Here is a 21,186-nt window from a genome sequence, read left to right as displayed (position 1 = left end):
AAGTGCTCAAAAAGAACTACTTGTGAATAATTTCCGACAATTCCATTTAAAAATGTGGCTAAAATAATCAAAATACCGAATATGGGGGGTACCGTTATATGGGGGCTATACGATAATCATGGACCGATATAGCCCATCTTCGAACTTGACTTGCCTGCAAACAAAAGACAGACATTTGCAAAATTTTTGGCTTCCTATCTTAATTCGTTTTGAGCGTGATTACAACAGGCGGACGGATGGACAGGGCTAAATCGTTTTAAAATTTTTAACGCTGATTAAGAATATATATCCTTTGTTGGGTCTAAAATTATTGTTTCGATGAGTAACAAACCGAATGGCGAACTTAATTTACCCTCCATACTTTGTATGGTGGAAGTTATAAAAAAATTCCCACATTACGCAAAAATGCACCCTTGTAAACCCACACAGAAATCCATTATCGATTATTTCTCCACACACACAGATAGCATGTGATAACCGAGTTAATATTAATGGATTTTTATGCATCTCCATAGCCACAATAATGACAAAAAGGAAATGTGAAAACAACTGAGGAAAACCACATAAAAACAACGGGAAATGGAAATATCTCTCTCTTTGACATCTTCATTAACGAGAGCATCCCAAAAAAGGCAAACAAAAAAAAAAAAAAAAAAAAAAAAAACAAAAACAACATCATTGTCACCATCATCACCACAGGACGAATATTAACAACAACATCAACAACTTACAGCTGCCAAGCAATTCGACAACAATAATAATTTCATGTGGTTAATATGGGTTTTTGTGTAAAGTATTCCAGCTGTGAAGGCTACTGGTTGTCATTATCAATGATGTCCCTCATTGATGTTGATTTTTTTGTCTTGATATCAATATAATAAGCGGACTTTATGTTGCTTGATTTTATTTATAAAAATTCATCACACCATATTCTGACTATGGATGATTTTTCTCTAAAGCAAGAGTGAGGGTCTTCTAACTATGGAAAAGCTACAAATTGTCTACCATACCCAAAAAAAAAAAAATTTTTTCTGAATGTCAAAATAGGAGAGGGTGAGATGAAAAAACTACAACCAACTTTAGACTGCTATCATTTATAAGCCACTCTCCCGACAGCTGTTAAAATTGTTCCAGTGACAGCTAATTATATTGTTTACAAGCGTACAAAAGCATTTTGGTGAGAATTTTCCAGGAAAAAAGTTATTCATGAAGGAATTCAAGCGTTATAGTGTGATTTTTTTTATATTTGGCTGGAAAACCACAAGTGGCTATCGTTAGAGCACTCCAGCATTTAAATGTGAATAAAGCTTTTGTGTCTCGTACCATCGCTCGTTACCATGATACGGGTAGCGTAGCCAGACGTCAAGGAAGTGGACGGAAGAAAACAGCAACATCAGCCGAAATGGTTCGAAAAGTAAAGAAGCAACTTAATTGAAACCCGCGTCGCAGTGGCCGAAAAATGGCTCGTGAGCTGAACATATCGCAATATTCCATTCGACAAATATTGAAAAAGGAGCTCGGGGTCAGGCCATTGAAATTCCAAAAAGTGCAAGAACTTACACCGCAACAGAAACAAAATAGACACAAAAGAGCTAAAGAGTTGCTTCGCTTGGCCGAAAGTGGTGAACTGTCGAATTTGGTCTTCTCCAATGAGAAAACATTCGTTGTCCAGCAGTTTGTAAACAAAAAAAAAAAATAATCGTGTTTACTTGCCAAAGAGGTCAGCTGAAAATCTGCACCTTCGGTTGGCCACCAGAACTCAAGGGCCGGCCATGGTGATGGTCTGGGCCGCCATAACAGCCAAGGGTCGCTCTCCGCTCCTATTATTAATCGAGCGTGGCATTAGAATAAATGCAAAATATTATAACGAAAATATTCTGGAGGGTGTATTAAAGTCTTGGGCACGCAAACAATTTGGCCGCAGACCATGGACATTCCACCAGGACTCAGCACCATCGCACTCAGCACGCGCCACCCAAGAATGGTTACAATATGAGGTTCCTCGCTTTCTTTCCAGCGCACAATGGCCACCAAAATCACCGGATAACAGTCCTTTGGACTATTGTGTCTGGAGTATTTTGGAAAGCAAATATTCGACACCAAAGTGTCGATCACCTCAAGCAAGCGCTTCGCCGGGAATGGCACCAAAACACCCCAGACCAACATTCGGGCAGCGAGTGACGGCCGTTTATTGGCCGTTTGAAGACCATAATTCGTGCCAAAGGTGACCAATTTGAACAAATCTGAACTTATTCTAAAATTTGATGCTATTTCCCATATTTTTTGATTTCATCCAAAAAAAAAAAAATAAAAAAAATGTAAAAAATTTTATTGGCCATTTAAAGGCCAGAACTCGTGCCAAAGGTGACCAATTTGAACAAATCTAAAGTTATTCTAAAATTTGATGCTATTTCCGACATTGTTTGGTTTCATCCAAAAAAAAAAATAAAAAAAATGTAAAAAATTTTATTGGCCGTTTGAAGGCCAGAACTCGTGCCAAAGGTGACCAATTTGAACAAATCTAAAGTTATTCTAAAATTTGATGCTATTTCCGACATTTTTTGGTTTCATCAAAAAAAAAAAAAAAATAAATAAAAAAAATGTAAAAATTATGGCGGTTTTTTATCTCACCCTATAGTTCTACAAAAAGTAGAACTTAATAGGTGATTTAATGCCAAAATCAAACAATCAAACTCAACTGATGCATATTCTTCCAATTTAATAACATGTCATTTGTTAACAATTTGCCATTTTGAGTGATTAAATATATATATATTTTTTTTTCATTTTTAATGGCTTAAAGAAGCACTTAACGTCTTTAAAAACCATTAATACAAACACACATGCACATATCCGGTGTGTTTGTGTGCACTTACAAATGCATTGCAAATTTAATTTAATGCGATTAAATGTGAACAACGCATGCACGCACACACACACAGACACACTCAAATTCATTCATACACATACACACATACATATGTCTCCAACACAAAAACCAACACTGAATCATAAATAATTGTTCTGCAGAAGGATAATGTTGAACGGCAATGCCAGTTGAAAGATATGAAAATTATACCTTGGCAACGAAAGAATCAGACGTAACTGAGAGAGAGAGAGAGAGACAGAGAGAGGGAGAGAAAAGAAAAGGGGGACAGACAAACATATCACATTTCAGCTTAACCACATTCAAAGTAAAAATACACACACACACACACAAATATAGTTAGCATATGTAACTCTGTGTGTGGTTATATGACTGTCTCTGTAATCAGCTTAAAATTACCAGAACAGGTTTTCGTATTTTTTTCTGTTGTTGTTGGTTTTTGCAAACTATTCTCAAATCATCTTGAAAGGTGAATTGCCGTATTTTCTTCTACTAGTGACCACCAACATCTTGACATCAGCATCACCATCGTAGAAATGCCAACGTAAGCATTTATCAGCAGGAACCCATCTGGGAGCAATATGTAATTTTAGGTTTGAATGTGTGTGCCTGTGTGTGTGTGTGTTTTATTAGGTTACATATCAGTTTCTGTCTAGAAATTTCCAAATCGACAAACGAGTCTCAGTTGGCTTATTTTCCTTGAAGAAACCTGCCAAAAAATTCAATTGGTCTAATGTAGGGACATTCAATTTGTATCCCTTTATAGAATATTTACAAACTTGTAGAGCAAAGTTTGGGTAGCTTCAAATTCTGTAAGCTAAGATAAACAATTTAGGGGGAGGCGGCAAACCAAGAGGTATTTACCATGAGAAATATGTTTTCATGCATCATAAAGTGATCTGCTAAAGAGTAAATGCCCTCAGAGGTCAATTTCTACGAAGTAGACGAACTCAGAGAGATTTTTAACAGAGTAAATCATCTTCCATAAGGTAGATGAGACAAGGGGTCATCTACCATAGAGTATGACCCAAGGGGTCCTGTTCTATAGAGTAGATGACCTAAGGGTTACCTCCTATAGAGTATATGACCTCAAGGGCCATCTCCTATAGCGTAGATGTCCCTAAAGGTAATCTCCTACGGAGTATATGACCTAGGGGTAATCTCCTATAAAATATCTGGGGTCATCTCCTATAACGTAAATGGGGTAATTTTTCTTCATAGAATATATGACCCTAAGGGGTCATTTATCTTCCAAAGAGTAGATAATAACCCCAGGGGTCACCCTTCTGCTGTAAATTATACTATGACCCCAGGTGGCAATCCTTCTCCTATAGAGTAGACGATGACCCTAAGGGGCAATCCTTCTCCTATAGAGTAGACGATGACCCCAGAGGGTCATCCTTCTCTCATAAAGTAGATGATGACCCAAGGCGGTCATTCTTCTCCAATGGAGTAGATGATGGCCCTAGGGAGTCATTCTTTACCTATAGAGTAGACGATGACCCTTAAGAGGTCATGTTCTCGTACCCTTGGGGGATCATCTTCTCGTACAGAGTAAATGAAGACCCTTGGGGGATCATCTTCTCGTACAGAGTAGATGATGACCCTTGGGGGGGTCAGAAGACAATGACGCCTGGGGTCATCTTCTCGTACAGAGTAGATGATGACCCTTGGGGGGGTCATCTTCTCGTACAGAGTAGATGATGACCCTTGGGGGGTCATCTTCTCGTACAGAGTAGATGATGACCCTTGGGGGGTCATCTTCTCGTACAGAGTATAGAGACGATGACGCCTGGGGTCATCTTCTCATATAGGGACAATGACGCCTTGGGCCATCTTCTCATACAGAGACAATGACGCCTGGGGTCATTTTCTCGTTTAGAGACGATGACGCCTGGGGTCATCTCATATAAGGACAATGATGCCTGATACCTTAGTATCCTATAGTGTAGTAGATTACTCTCACCGGCGGAATTGTTTTTTTTTTTTTTTTGGGCTCCTGAGGACATGAATTTTATCTTCCGAAGTTTTTCTAGTTCAATACATTTCTTAATTAATGAACTTTGCTTATTTTTATTATTATTCCTCCCCCATCTCGTTGCAGGACTACGAACACATGGGACGTGCATTTTGTGAAACCCTGCTCGACTACTGCGATGACAATCCGAACAAAGTAAAGAGAAACGCTAAGTTATTGAAACGCATTAAGAAAATACGTAAGCGTGAGAAACGCGAACAGAAGGCATTGAAATTAAAGAAATTGGCCGAACAGGGATGTATAATCGAAGAGAAATTCAAAGTTAAAATGAGAACAGGCAAAAGTGTTTCTTAGATAAGGATAGCAACAAAAAAAAAACAACATAGAGAAAATTTAATACAATAACACAACTACCATAACACTTAAAAGAAGAAGAAAGAGAAGAAGAGGGATACACCAAAGACCAATGAACCTCTGTTCACTTGCCATATATTAATACACTTTGTTTTATTTTTTGTGTGTTTTAAATGTATTGTTGTTGTGTAGGCAATATAGTGTACACTAGAGCCTCAATTTGCGTCGACACAAAAAAAAAAACACGACGAAATTTAATCAATTTTTTGTAAATTGAATTTATTGGAGAAATTATTTAAAACAAAGTTAAGATTTGATATTTTTGGGAAATATTTAAAAAGCAACGCAAATCGGGGCTCTAGTGCATCAATTTCCTTAATTTTTGTTATTTGTTTGTTACTATTCTTTGTGTAAAAGTAGAAAAGAAGTAAGTTTTTTATTGGTATTTTTAATCCTACACCATATGAATTTCAGAAATATATGTAATCTTATTTTGAAATCATACAAGGGGTATTATAGTGGAAGTTTTTCACGCAAGGACATTTTCAATATTCATAACATATACTTCTAAAGCCTGTAACACCTTCATTTAAATTTTCCGCGCTTCTTTGGATATTTTTTTTAAATTTAAATTATTTCAAACTAATTTTTTATGGTGTTGACATGCGTCATAATGCAAATACCTGTGACTGTGTTTTGTTTGTTGTTCCTTATGGTGCTTTCTTCATTTAATATTCATTTGACTGCCTTTTGGAAAACTTATTTTAAACTGCTCTCTGCTATCCATCTATGCTTCCTATTTGTTAATAAATACATCTGTGTCTGCCATCTTCAACTTACATCCATACAAATATCTATCTACACAAACACTTAAAATGACTTAACCCCCTCTACATACCTACATACATACTTATACATGTATGTACATTACAGAAATGCACTCTCGTTTTGCGGGTGTGCGTGTGTGTGTGTGTTGGGTTTCATAAACAACTGATGTTTGTTGTTTGTAATTTGAAATTTTCCTAGAAAGCTCAAGGAATTTACAAAAGTTCCGTTGTTTTTGTTTTACTTATTGTTATTGTTGTCGTTGCCGTTGTTTATCCGTTCACACAAAGTAAATGTAATGAAAATGTTTTCCCCAACATGACAAGGAAATAACATGAGACCGTGTTGTTTGGAGATCCGAGATAAAATGCAAATTGATGTAAGTCAAATCTTAGATTTAATTTTGTGATAATTTACGATATTACCGTAGAATCAAATATGGCTTTTATCGTAAAAATATCATCATATATAATCAGAGAGGGCTTTTATAGTAAAAAAAATATATAGCGAATATATAAGGGGATTTGGAGAAGGTAATTACAATGATTCGATAAAAATCGATTACTTTATGTTGGAATAAAAAACGATAAAGTATCTAAGATATCTAAAAAAATCGATATTGAAAAAACAACATTTTATAAACAATCAAGTTGATTCGATACAATATCCACCATAATTTAATTAAATAACCGCAACAGAAAAAATTGGTTCTAAAAATTTTTATAAATTAAAAACCCTATATTTTCATAAAATATGTATTTCGATAAAATATCCACAATAATTTGCTAAAATTTCAGCAATATTAAAAAACGTTCTGAATATTTTTATAAAAACCAAAATCATGATCATTAAACAAATATTCGCGAACCCAAAATTCTACGCATTTTATTTTGAATATAGTATTTTTTTTTTTGTGGATAAAGCGGATAACATATTTTCGATGTTTAAATGACGTGGATAAATGTATTTTCCAGGTCTGAATAAAGTGGATAATAAATTGGATAACGTGGATAATTATATTTTCCAGGTTTGAAAAAAGTGGATAAATATATTTTCCATGATTGGATAACTTGATAATATATTTTCCACAATTGGATAACGTGGATAAAATATTTTCTATATGGATAACATATTTTTTGCGTCGATAGCACCAACAATATTTTTTCTATGTTTGGATGATATTTTCTAGGTTTGGATAACGTGGACAAAATAATTTTAATTTAATTTATTTCATATTTTCCACATATGTATAACGTGGATAACATATTTTCTATGTTTGGATAACGTGGATAATATATTTCATATGCGGATAACATATTATACACTTTCGGATAACGTGGATAACATATTATGCACTTTTGGCTAAAGTGGATAACAAATTTTCCACTTTTGGAAAACGTGGATAACGTTTTATCAACATTTGGATAATGTGGATAACTTATTATCCACTTTTGGATAATGTGGATTACATATTATCCACTTTGGATAACGTGGAAAACATATTTTCCACTTTTGGATAACATGGATAACATATTATCCACTTTTGGATAACATATTATCCACTTTTGGATAACGTGGATAAAATATTACCCACTTTTGGATAACGCGGATAACATATTGTCCACTATTGGATAACATGGATAAAATATTATCCACTTTTGGATAACGTGGATAACATATTATCCACTTTTGGATAACGTGGATAAAATATTAACCACTTTTGGATAACGCGGATAACATATCCACTTTTGAATAATATGGACAACACTGTATCCACTTTTGTATAACGTGGATAACAAATTTTTCACTTTTGGAAAACGTGGATAACAAATTTTCCACTTTTGGAAAACGTGGATAACGTTTTATCAACATTTGGATAACGTGGATAATTTATTATCCACTTTTGGGTAATGTGGATAACATATTATCCACTTTAGATAACGTGGAAAACATATTATCCACTTTTGGATAACATGGATAACATATTATCCACTTTTGGATTACGTGGATAACATATTATCCACTTTTGGATAACGTGAATATCATATTATCCATTTTGGATATCGTGGATAACATATTATCCACTTTAGATAACGTGGAAAACATATTATCCACTTTTGGATAACATGGATAACATATTATCCACTTTTGGATTACGTGGATAACATATTATCCACTTTTGGATAACGTGAATATCATATTATCCATTTTGGATATCGTGGATAACATATTATCCACTTTTTGATAACGAGGATGCACTTTTGGCTAAAGTGGATATCATATTATCCACTTTTGCATAATGTTGATAACTTATTATCCACTTTTGGATGATGTGGATAAAATATTACCCACTTTTGGATAACGCGGATAACATATTGTCCACTATTGGATAACGTGGATAACATATTGTCCACTATTGGATAGCGAGGATAATATATTTTCCACTTTTGGATAACGTGAAAAAAATATTATCCACTTTTGTAAAACGCGGATAACATATCCACGTTTGTGTAAAGTGAATAACATATTATCCACTTTTGGATAATGTGGATAACATATTTTCCACGTACGGATAATATACTATCCATTTTTGGATAATGTGGATAAAATACATATTATCCACTTTTGGATAACGAGGATAACATATCTCCTTTTGGATAAAGTGGATATCACATTATCCACTTTTGTATAATGTGGATATCATATTATCCACTTTTGGGTAACGAAGATAGCATATTATCCACTTTTGGATAACGAAGATAGCATATTATCCACCTTTGGATAACTTATTATCCACTTTTGGATGACGTGGATAACATATTATCCACTTTTGGAAAACGCGGATAACATATTATCCACCTTTATATAACGTGGATAACATATCCACGTTTGTGTAAGGTGGATAACATATTATGTACTTTTGGATAAGACAAGTAACTTATTATCCATTTTCGGATAACACATTTTCCGACAGCCTGGGCAAGTTCGTAATGAAACTTACGATACTTCAATCTCGTGGAAAATATATTTACAACATATCGATATAATGGATAAAGTATTTAAGACATTTTGATATTGTGGATAATATATTCAAGATATTTCAACAGATGCATAAGTTCTTCTCGGTATTAAGGTATCGTGGATAACCTATTTACGATATCCGAGATAATGACATTAATATATTACGTATCGCATTCAAGTGTCTTTAATAACAATTTACGACAATTAAATATCTTTGATTATATCTTTACGATATTTTGCTAATAATGTTTCAATGTGGTGGATAACCAAAAATTACGATATTTCCACACAGCATATAACTTTCGGCAAATTTAATAACTCGAATGCAATATTTATGATTTCCAAATAGACTGGATAATTTGTTTACGATATTTCAACTTCATGAATAACACGTTGACAATATTACAATACTGGTAAAAAATATAATTACGATATTGGAAATAACACCTATATTATGTTTCGCTATTGTGGATTACCTTTTTACGATACATCGACATTGTTCACAAAATTATTACAATATTTCCATATTGTGCATAAAATTTTTACGATATTTCAATAATAATTCCCTATGATACCCTCTCCAAATTTCCATTTCTTACATCAATTTGCATATTTTGTTAAATCTGAAAATAACACTGAACACACACACACACACACAAATATCGATGTTTTGTGAACTGTTATGTAAACATATACAAATGCAAACCCCCCCCCCCCCTCCCACACACACACATACACACATAAACATATAAATTACAGTATATATATACAATATAATTAGTTTTATGCCAAAATGATTTTTACTAATAAGAACTAACTTTAAGCCATTAAGAGAATAGTACGACGACCAAAACCCCATAAACTAAACATAACATGTTAATATTATAATAATAACAACAATAGCAACTGAATATATGCTATTTGCATATTTGTTATTATTGATAATACTAAAACTCTTAACTTTGTTATTTTCTCTTGTTTATGCATTAAAAAAAAAAAAAATTAAAACAAAGCATATTTAACCTTTAATTAATGAGAATGGTAAAATATGAATGTTAAGCCAACCCCCGTTTCGTGCCAATTTGTATTCAAAAAAGAAAAAAAAAGAAAATCGTTAGAGAATTTTCACCCCTGGGCTGCCTTGCCTCTTTCTCCTTTAAATGCCTAACAAATTTAATTTTAGAAAAAAAAATATTTAATTTTAATTCCATCTATACGCCTAATCTCTACGCTTACGTACTGATGTCTGTGTTAGTTATTAGTTGAAAGGAAAACTCTTTTGCGAGGGTTTTCCGAATGCTTCATCCAACACCCCACCGCCCGCCATCAGTCATCTATCCAATAAATTCATACTCCAACACAAAAGTAGCCACAGTAGTCCTGTAGCTTTGTGCCTTAGTTGGTGTAGAATTTTCGCCCAAAACTCTCTTAGTTTTTCTGTTTTTCTATGTATAATTTATTTAAGTATTTTTTTATTCACTATTTCTATCCCAAACCAAAAAAAAATATTATTTTATAGTTTATTTTGTAAATATTTTATTAAAAAAAAACAATAAAGCTTTTACACAATACCCACAATAATATGTCCGGTATTTAACACTACAACAATTGTAGTTTTATTATTATTTTGATGAACAACAACAACAACACAAAGGTAGTTAGTGATTTTCAAAAAATTCTACTTGGCACCAAATACACGACAACTTCAACACAGGCAATAAGATTTTGTCCTAATCTTAAAAAAATACGATATTTTGATAATTACTTACGATATTTTAATAACATGGATAATTATTCACCATATTTCGATAGCGTAGATATCTATTTACGATAATTATATTACGTGGACACCCTGGATGGATATCAGGTGCATAATCTATTTACGATATTTCGGAACTTTTTATTACATTTCAGCGATATTTCGACAAAGTGAAAAATGTATATACGATATTCTGATACTGTGGATAACATATTTACGACTTTTCGACAACGTGAACAGTTTTTTACGATATTTCGACAACGTGGGATAACCATTTGCGATATTTCAATATCTATACGATATTTTAATAACATAGATGCCATATGTTCGATATTTTGACAGAGGATTCAACCTATTTACGCTATTTCGACATTGCCGAATTATTCTAATACGTTAATCCAATATCATATTTACGATATTCCAAAGTCGATAATGCGGATAATATATATCGATGACTTGGATGAGAACTAACTCACTATATTTTCATAACATGGATAACTATTTTCGATATTTCGAGAACATCTATAATATTCCGCGGATAATATTTATATTTTACGTGGAAAATAATTTTACGATATTTATAAAACGTGGGTAACGTAAATATGTGCATAAAGTGGAAAAATACGATAATTAACGTGGATAATATATTTACGATATTGGGATAACATGAATACCATATTTACGATATTTGGATAATGCGAATAAAATAATTACTATTCATGGGTATCGTGGATACTTATTTACCATATCTCAAAAATATGGATAACGTATTTTAGACCATAGGAATACGTGGATACGATATTTACATCCTTTGGATAACGAAAATAAAATATTTGAGGCCTTTGGATAGACATTCGGATAACAGTGATAACATATTTAAGACATTTGGATAAAGTGGAGAACATATTTACGACATTCGGATAACGTGGATTACAAATTTAAGGTCTTTGGATAAAGTGGATAGCATATTTACGATATCTTGATAAAGTGGATAACATATTTACGAAATTTCGATAACGGGGATAACATATTTAAGACATTTGGATAAAGTGGAGAACATATTCACGACATTTGGATAACGTGGATAACACAATTACGACATTTGGATAATGTGTATAACACATTTACAACACTTGGATAACGTGGATAACATATTTAAGACATTTGGATAAAGTGGAGAACATATTCACGACTTTTGGATAACGTGGATAACACATTTACGACATTTGGATAACGTGGATAATATATTTACGGCATTGGGGTAACGTGGATAACATATTTACGGCATTGGGATAACGTGGATAATATATTTAGAACATTTGGATAAAGTGGATAACATAACTACGACATCTGGGTAACGTGGATAATACATTGAGGACATTTGGATAAAGTGGATAACATATTTACGACATTTAAATCACGCGGATAACATAATTACGACATCTGGATAACGTGGATAATATATTTAGAACATTTGGATAAAGTGGATAACATATTTACGACATTTAAATCACGCGGATAACATAATTACGACATCTGGATAACGTGGATAGTATATTTAGGACATTTGGATAAAGTGGATAACATATCTAAGACATTTGGATGAAGTGGGTAACATATTCACGACATTTGGATAACTTGGATAACACATTTAAGACATTTGAATAACGTATATAACACATTTACGATATTTGGATAACGTGGATAATATATTTACGGCATTAGGATAACGTGGATAACACATTTACGACATTTGGATAACGTGGATAATATATTTACGGCATTGGGGTAACGTGGATAACATATTTACAGCATTGGGTTAACGTGGATAACACATTTACGACATTTGAATAATATATTTACGACATTGGGGTAACGTGGATAATATATCTAGAACATTTGGATAAAGTGGATAACATATTTACGACATAATTACGACATTTAAATCACGCGGATAACATAATTACAACATCTGGATAACGTGGATAATATATTTACGATATTCAAGTGACATTTCTACACTTTTTTCGATGAGATGGAGAAAATATTTACGATATTTAGATGGCATGGACAATAATTTACGATATTAAGGCGACACTGGTACGATTCTTCACGATTTGATTGAGAAAAGATTTACGACATTCAAGTGACATTTCTACACTTTTTTCGATGAGATGGAGAATATATTTACGATATTTAGATGGCATGGACAGTAATTTTCGATATTAAGGCGACACTGGTACGATTCTTCACGATTTGATTGAGAAACGACTTACGATACTTGATTTTTTGGGGATATCTGTTGAAAATCTTTTAATAGGCCTCTCAATTTACCCTTTTAAAGGGGATAACATATTTACGATATTTGGATAATGTGGATAATATATTTACGACATGTGAACATCGAAGATATGCTTTAAACATATTTACGATATATATAGATGACGTGAAAAATTATTTGAGATATTTAAGTGACATAGGTAAGGTTTTTACGATGAGAAAATATTTACGATATTTCGATGACACGGATAATAATTTACGATATTTAGGCGTGACTAGTAAAATCTTTACGATTTGATTGAGAAAAGATTTACGATAATTGATTTGTGGGGATACCTGTTGAAAATCTTTCAATAGGACTCTCACAGTTTACCTTTTTACAGAGTATAACATATTTACGACATGTCAACATCGAGAATACATATAAATAATATGTATAAAAATATTTACGATATATTTAGATGACCTGGAAAATTATTTACGATATTTAAGTGACATGGGTAAGGTTTTTACGATGAAATGGAGAACATATTTACAATATTTATACTCGTATGAGATGGAAAATTATTTACGTTATTAAGGCGACAATGTTAGAATCTTTACGATATTCTGTTGAGATTGACAAATATTTACGATAGTTGATTAGGTTGGATATCTGTTGAAAATCTTTCAATAGGCCTCTTAATTGACTTTTTTTTACAGAAGAAATCACACTGGGGCCTACTCAAGAGGACTTCTTTCTTATCAGAATTTCTTTCTGTAAATAATCCACACTATCATTTTTATCCGTAAAAGACTTCGAAAAATATCTTCTTTGTACAATGGACTAGTTAAAATAACTACTAGGCCTTCAATCGGTTAAAGTCCCTATCAAACTCAAGATGTCTGCAAAAAAAAAACAGAAGCCCCCTCAATAGGAATTTTATCCATAGACCACTTTTCTAGAGGCTCTTTATCGATTGATGTCCTCTCACGAGGCCCTCTATCTGTAAATTACCTCTCAAGAGGTATTTTTTCCAACAAATGCAGATTCAGGGACCTTATAGGCCTGCTATTCATAGAATTACTCCCAAGAGAACTAATAGGCCTTCAATCTTGAAAAATCCAGACTCAAGATGTGTTAAAAAAAAAAACAAACAAACCTGAGCCCTCGAATGAACTTTATCCATAGACGACTTTCTGGAGGACCTACATCTATTGATGTCCCCTCAAGAGGCTTTCTATCTATAAAATAGCTCTCAAGAGGTATTTTTTCAAAGAAACATAGATTCGGGCACATTAAAGGCCTTCTATTCATAGAATTACTCCCAGGATAACTGCTGTAAAAATCCCACACAGACTCAATGTGTCCAAAAAAAAGAGCCCTCGAAAGGAACTTTATCCATAGACGACTTTTCTAGAGGCCCTGCATCTGTTGATGTTCACTCAAGAGGCTTTCTATCTATAACATAGCTCTCAAAAGGTATTTTTGTAAGCAACACCTAGTCAGGGGTATTACACCGATACAAGTCCTCTAAAGAGAGTTTCTACAAAAGAAACCTTCTATTTAAAGAATTACTCACAGGAGTTCAGTCCAAATAGCCATTCGAAGAAGTTCTAAGTTCAGGAGTTCTATCCATAGCATATTTATTTAAAAAACGATTTATCTATAGCCTTCTATCAATACAAGGCCTATTGAGGCTTGTCCGCAGGTAACCTTCTTTGCATCAATTGAATTTTGTACGGGAACAAATGCAAATCAATGCGAATAATCCGTTGTACAGTGGACCGAGCCATGCCCAACTGCTTAGAACGGCGTTTTTGGGATGTTCTTGGGGACCTCTCAACACTGGCTCGTACGGCAGCGATATTCTCGGCCGGTCGCCTTGGTCGACTTTTATATGGCCTCTTTGGATTAGAAAGAGTCTTACCAGTCGAAATTTTTCGTATAAACGCTTAATGGTGTTCTTAGAAGGCGCACTTCTCACATTTTTTAATGTTTTAAAAGCACCTTGAGTTTTTACAATTGACTTCTTCTGTTGAATGTAAATTTCAACTATTTCGCATGGCGTGTGTTGGTTCATGGTAAAAATCTGCTTGGACTGACGCTTCAAACGCGGTATGTCATTAATCGATGTGACATCTCTGTCAAAAGTTATGGGGTTGCCAGATGGTCCGTCGAATATGGGCAACCCTGTATGTATCTGAGTGATCATCAAGAGGCTTTCTATCTTCAACGAATACCTCTCAAAGATCCTTTTATGAATAGAATGGGACCTTTAAGACCTTCCAAAAGTTTTTATATCTATTGTACAGATGTTTCCGTTTTTAACCAATTCTTTCAACGGATGTATCTATAATTTCGAGCTAATATTTCTAAATTGCGGTTCTTCATTGGGCAAATAGGATTCCAGGACAAAAAATGCGTATTTCGATATATTGTTTCGGTGGCGCCCGACTATGATTTTTGCATTTCATACACTGCTGATTGAACTGCACTGAAGCATTCCCTGACATACTAGATTGATATTTCCAAGAAATTTCTTCTAAGCCAATTAAGTCTGAAAATACATTACATACATACATAGAATTCCTATTGAGAAAAAAAAAAACAAAAACTATTAACTACTCCCACCTAATTTACTCACTCGCTTTTTTGCTTTGAAATTATCCAATATTTTATTGTTTTCAAAAAAAATGTTATTATTTCTTTCTATCACCACCTGCTTAATGTCACCCCCGTACTAACCCGTCAATAGTATTATCAGATTCTGATTTTCTTACGTCAACAGGAATGTTTAAGACTGAAAATTATAGAGCGTTTACTGAAGGAGGGTTCCAGTGCCGAAGAACCGATCAATATACCATTGTCCGATTATTCAAGGTAAGAAAACAAAAATGAAATGAAAACCCCCTATTCCCTTTTATGGGCAATATTTGATCCAAATCTTCACAGTGATGAGGGTAGCAGTTCAAGTTCCGATAATGAGGGCAAGGGACCATCTTCGTCAAAGGACTTTTCCGATTTAGAAGGCCCCTGCTGTCATCCGTTAAAGGCGCCGCCTTGTTCGCCGGAACTGGATATGGAAATAAGAAAGGTGAGTGAAAATGAAAACCTATCAGAAATATTGCCCAGGACACTATATACCTAAAATACAAGGACAAAAACCTTAATCCGAAAATTACAAAAAAAAAAATACGGCAAAAGGATCTTGCCCCCTTTTTATACCCTACACCACAAGGTGGTCAGGGTATTATGTCTTTGTGCATTTGTTTGTAACAGGCAATAGGAAACGAGATAGACCCATAGTTCCTTTTGATGATCTGCATAGAATCACATTCTGAGTGGATTTATGCATGTCCGTCCGACGGTCTGTCCATGTATTTTTGTAAACAAAGTGCATTTTTGTAAACAAATTTATTGCCCTATCCAGATGAAATTTTGCACAAATCATTTGTTTGGCCCAATGACGAACCCTATTGAAATTTGAGATAATCGGTCAAAATTTAGATATAGCTCCCATATATATCTTCGTCCGATTTGCCTTTTATTGTGCACCAAACGTGTAACATCAGTACGAATAGTATGGAATTTTGCACGTACGATCAGATTGGACCTGAAAATAAGTGTGCCAAATTTGATCGAAATCGGTTCAGATATAGCTATAGCTCCCATATATATTATTCATCCGATTTGTTATTTTCGTCCTCCGCAGCCGTAATATGCACTCTGTAACAACAATATGTGGGGAAATATATCAAATACAGCTCAGAAATACATTTGCTAAATTTTATCGAGATCGGTTCAGATTTGGATATAGCTCCCATATATAACTTCGTCCGATTTACTTTTGATTGTGCACCAAACGTCTAATATTTGCCCAAATTGGAAGTAATTTTGCACTTACGACCGAAGTGAGTCTAGAAGCTAGTATGTCAAATTTGGTGAAGATCGGTTCAGATATAGCTATAGCTCCCATAAATACTGTACATCCGATTTGTCATATTTGTTACCCACAGCCGTAATATGCACGCCGTAACAACGATATTCAGGGAAATATATCAAATACAGCTCAGAAATATCTTTGCCAAATTTTATCGAGATCGGTTCCGATTTAGATATAACTCCCATATATATTTTTATCCGATTTCAAATTAATTGTGCACCAAATGGGCAATACAAGTCCGTATTTAAAAGATACAAATGCTTCGGCATATTTAGTCCTTTAAATTATAATTATAATCATAGCGTGTATGATTGAATTCTCCCATAAAAACTTTTAATTGTTATGCGCAGCTCTACTAAATTAGCAAAGTGGTGTAGGGTATCATATAGTCGGCCCCGCCCGACTTTAAGACTTTCTTTACTGGTTTTAGCTTAATTTATGGTGTAAAATTTTAAGACGCCAATACACGTGTCTTCTCTTTTTATCTTTAATTTCATAATTTATAGGGTGTTCTTTGCAATCACTGAAACAAAAAATGAATTTTGTAGCACAGTGTAATTAATATTCTATCCGAAAATGTTTAAATAATTGAAACCAACGAATTTCCTTCAAAAATTTTTTTTGTAAATTCTGAAAAAAACATTAATTTTTTTTAATTCCTTTACATTTTTATATTCAAAATCATTCTTCTTCTCAACTTCAGTTCAAATATTCGCGCATGCGCAAAATAATGCAAGAGCTAGATCGAATTTACTTTCAACCACTGTTTCACAAGAAATGTCAATTTTTGCAAAAATCAAGGCGACCCACCCCTCCAGTAATTATACGCAGTAGACCTAAAATAAAAAATAATCTCAAAATGCCCCTGAAGTCAAAATCTAAAATCAATATCAAACAAAAGCCATTTCACAGCAAAATTCGTAGAAATGATAATTTATCAACATCCCCATCTCAATCGACTTTGACCAATTCCAAAATCACTTTGCAATGTGTACGCCCAATTTCGGATTCTGCAAGTTCTTCATCGTTGAATACTCTCAAAGGTGGCAATTCTCAGGGAGAGCTTGTGAAGAAGAAACGGCGCAAAGGAGGCCATTGCCGTCCAATGGCCAATGCCAAACCCCGTTTGAAAGTCTCACGAGCATTACGTCTGTGGTTGGAAAAACGCCAAATAATTATCATTCGTCGAAAATTGGTAAATAAGAGATTAAAATTTCCTCCCCAAAGAAAACGAATTGCAAATGTATCCTCCTTGATATGGAGATAAACCAAGTGTATGTATGTATGTGCATGTGTATATATTTTTTTTTTAAATTCTATGTAGCATTTTTTCAAAGAAAATAAAAAACCTTGAGGCACAGATTTACTAGATATTTTGACAATAATGTCCAAAATTCCATTAAAAAATTCAGATAATTTTTAAAGGACAGACACTTAGGATTCGGTTTGGAAAACAAATACATATGGACGAAATAAATACATTTGGAATCTTGGCAAAAAAAATTTGGAATAACATGACCAGAAAACCCTTGTAAAAGGTAATGTAAACAACCACATTTTTCATTGCTAGTAGAGGTTGACAAAAGAGCTATTCTGCAATAACTTATTTGTATGCCCTCGGCCATATGGCCAGAGAAGGTTTATATCATTAGATACGACCAAAAACGTACCTCATCGATTTAACGATTTTAAACCCTAGGTCTCTTTGGGACAAATCCGTTTCAGGACATTTGGAGTCGATCTAGCGATGTTCGTCCGTCCATCCGTCTGGCTGGTGCGCACTATAACTCTCGAAGGGAGCATCCGATTTGGTCTAAACTTGGTACATAGGAATATTATTATCAAATTTTAGATCGGAGTTCGGAGATAGGCAATATCGGCCAACTCCTTCTGGCACCTCCCCTACAAGAGGTCGAGATTTTCAAAAAAAAAAGTATTTGACTGCACAAAAAACAAAACGATTTGGCTCCAACATTGCAAATCCTAATATTTCCTTCAGTGTTACGTCAGGTGCGAAAATGTATAATATCGGTCCACTCCATCAAGTATCTCTCCCACAAATGGTCAAGGGTTTGAATAATTTTAACTCTAATAAAAGGTGATGTAAGAATCCGGTTGCCTTCAAATTACACACATCACAATATTTTTACTTAGCCGAGGTCTGCTGTGAAGATGGAATATATCGGACCACACCCCCACAAAAGCCTCAACATTTCCAATTTCCATGAAGCTCATAAAACGCGATATTAATATTCAATTCCATTCAGACTTGGCACATCTCAATATTTCCATCAACACAAGATCTGTTATAAAGATGGTAGAGATCGGAAGATTTCTTCTGGTACCTCCCCCACAAGGGGTCAATGGTTTGGATAACCAAAACTATTATAAAGTCCGAAATAATTATTCGGTTCTCTTCATATTTCACACATCTCATTATTTCTACTAACATAAGATCTGCTGTGAAGATGGAATAAATCGGTCCACCACTTCTGGTACCTCCCCCACAAAAGTCTCAACATTTCCAATTTCCATGAAGCTCATAAAACGCGATATTAATATTCATATCCATTCAGACTTGGCACATCTAAATATTTCCATCAACACAAGATCTGTTATAAAGATGGTAGAGATCGGACGATTTCTTCTGGTACCTCCCCCACAATGGGTCAATGGTTTGGATAACCAAAACTATTATAAAATCCGAAATAATTATCCGGTTCTCTACATATTTCACACATCCCATTATTTCTAATAACACAAGATCTGCAGTAAAGATGGAATAAATCGCTCCACTACTTCTGGTACCTCCCCCACAAAGGGTCAAAATGTTGAATATCTATGCAGCTCATAAAACGCGAAATTAACATCCGATTCCGATTCAGACTTCGTATATCTCAATATTTCCATCAACACGAGATTACCTTCCCCACATAGGGTTCAAAATTTTAAAAAACAAAACGCTCAAAAATAGCATCGAATTTTAGAATAAGTTTCGATTTGTTCGAATTGGTCACCTTTGGCAACTCACGCAAAATGGCCTTCAAACGGACAATGAAATCGCCACACGCTGCCCTAATGTTGCTCTGCGGTAGTTTGACCCATTCCCGGCAAAACGCTTGCTTGAGGTGATCGACACTTTGGTATTTTTTAGTGCCAACCTTGCTTTCCAAAATACTCCAGACACAACAGTCCAACGGATTGATATCCGGAGATTTTGGTGGCCATTGTGCGCTGGAAATGAAGCGAGGAACCTCATTTTGTAACCATTCTTGGGTGGCGCGGGATGTATGCAATGGTGCTGAGTCCTGTTGGAATGTTCAAGGTCTGCACCAAAATGTTTACATGCCCAAGGCTTTAGTACAGCCTCCAGAATATTTTCGCGATTATATTCGGTATTTATTCCTTTGCCACGATTGATTAATAGGAGCGGAGAACGACCATCGGCTCTTATGGCGGCCCACACCATCACCACAGCCGGCGCTTGAGTTCTGGTGGCCAACCGAAGGTGCACATTTCCAGCTGAACTCTTTCACAAGTAAACACGATCATTTTGTTTGTTCACAAACTGCTGGACAACGAATGTTTTCTCATCGGAGAAAATCAAATTCGGCAGTTCACCACTCTCGGCCAAGCGAAGCAACTCTTTAGCTCTGAGTCTATATTCTTTCTGTTGCGGGGTAAGTTCTTAAACTTTTTGGAATTTCAATGTCTTTAACCCGAGCTCATTTTTCAATATTTTCCGAATGAAAAATTGCGATATGTTCAGCTCACGAGCCATTTTTAGGCCACTGCGACGCGGGTTTCGATCAAGTCGCTTCTTTACTTTTCGAATGATTTCTGCTAATGTTGCTGTTTTCTTCCTTCCACTTCCTTGAAGTCGGGCTACCCTACCAGAATCACGGTAACGAGCGATGGTACGAGACACAAAAGATTTATTCACATTTAAATGCTGAAGTGCTCTAACGATAGTCACTTGTGGTTTTCCAGCCAAATATCAAGAAATCACCCTACCACGCTTGAATTCCATCACGAATAACTTCTTTTCTGGAAAATTTTCACCAAAATGCTTTTGTACACTGGTAAACAATATAATGAGCTGTCTCTGGAATAATTTTAACAGCTGTCGAACGAGGTGGCTTAGAAGGGACAGCAG

The 21,186-nt window shown here is 34.6% G+C and overlaps 1 protein-coding gene across 9 annotated transcripts in view; it reads left to right on the top strand.

The window, feature by feature from the left end:
* The window catches only part of LOC101891509 (cytosolic carboxypeptidase Nna1), a 239,347-nt gene that overhangs the window by 196,799 nt on the left and 21,362 nt on the right, over window positions 1-21,186 (top strand). For 7 of the 9 annotated variants that reach the window (XM_059122097.1, XM_059122095.1, XM_059122096.1 and 4 more), the window contains 4 exons: window positions 4,992-5,060; window positions 15,843-15,967; window positions 16,040-16,181; window positions 17,734-18,225. In XM_059122097.1, the coding sequence (XP_058978080.1) occupies window positions 4,992-5,060; window positions 15,843-15,967; window positions 16,040-16,181; window positions 17,734-18,225 (828 nt within the window). The remainder of the gene's footprint in view (window positions 1-4,991; window positions 5,061-15,842; window positions 15,968-16,039; window positions 16,182-17,733; window positions 18,226-21,186) is intronic. The other 2 variants (XM_059122094.1, XM_059122098.1) reach the window with 2 other exon arrangements.

Source organism: Musca domestica, unplaced genomic scaffold, assembly GCF_030504385.1.
Source record: "Musca domestica strain aabys unplaced genomic scaffold, Musca_domestica.polishedcontigs.V.1.1 2, whole genome shotgun sequence".
Lineage (NCBI taxonomy): Eukaryota > Metazoa > Arthropoda > Insecta > Diptera > Muscidae > Musca > Musca domestica.
The sequence above is the reverse complement of the archived record's forward strand: the minus strand, read 5'-3'. Positions and strand labels throughout refer to the sequence as shown.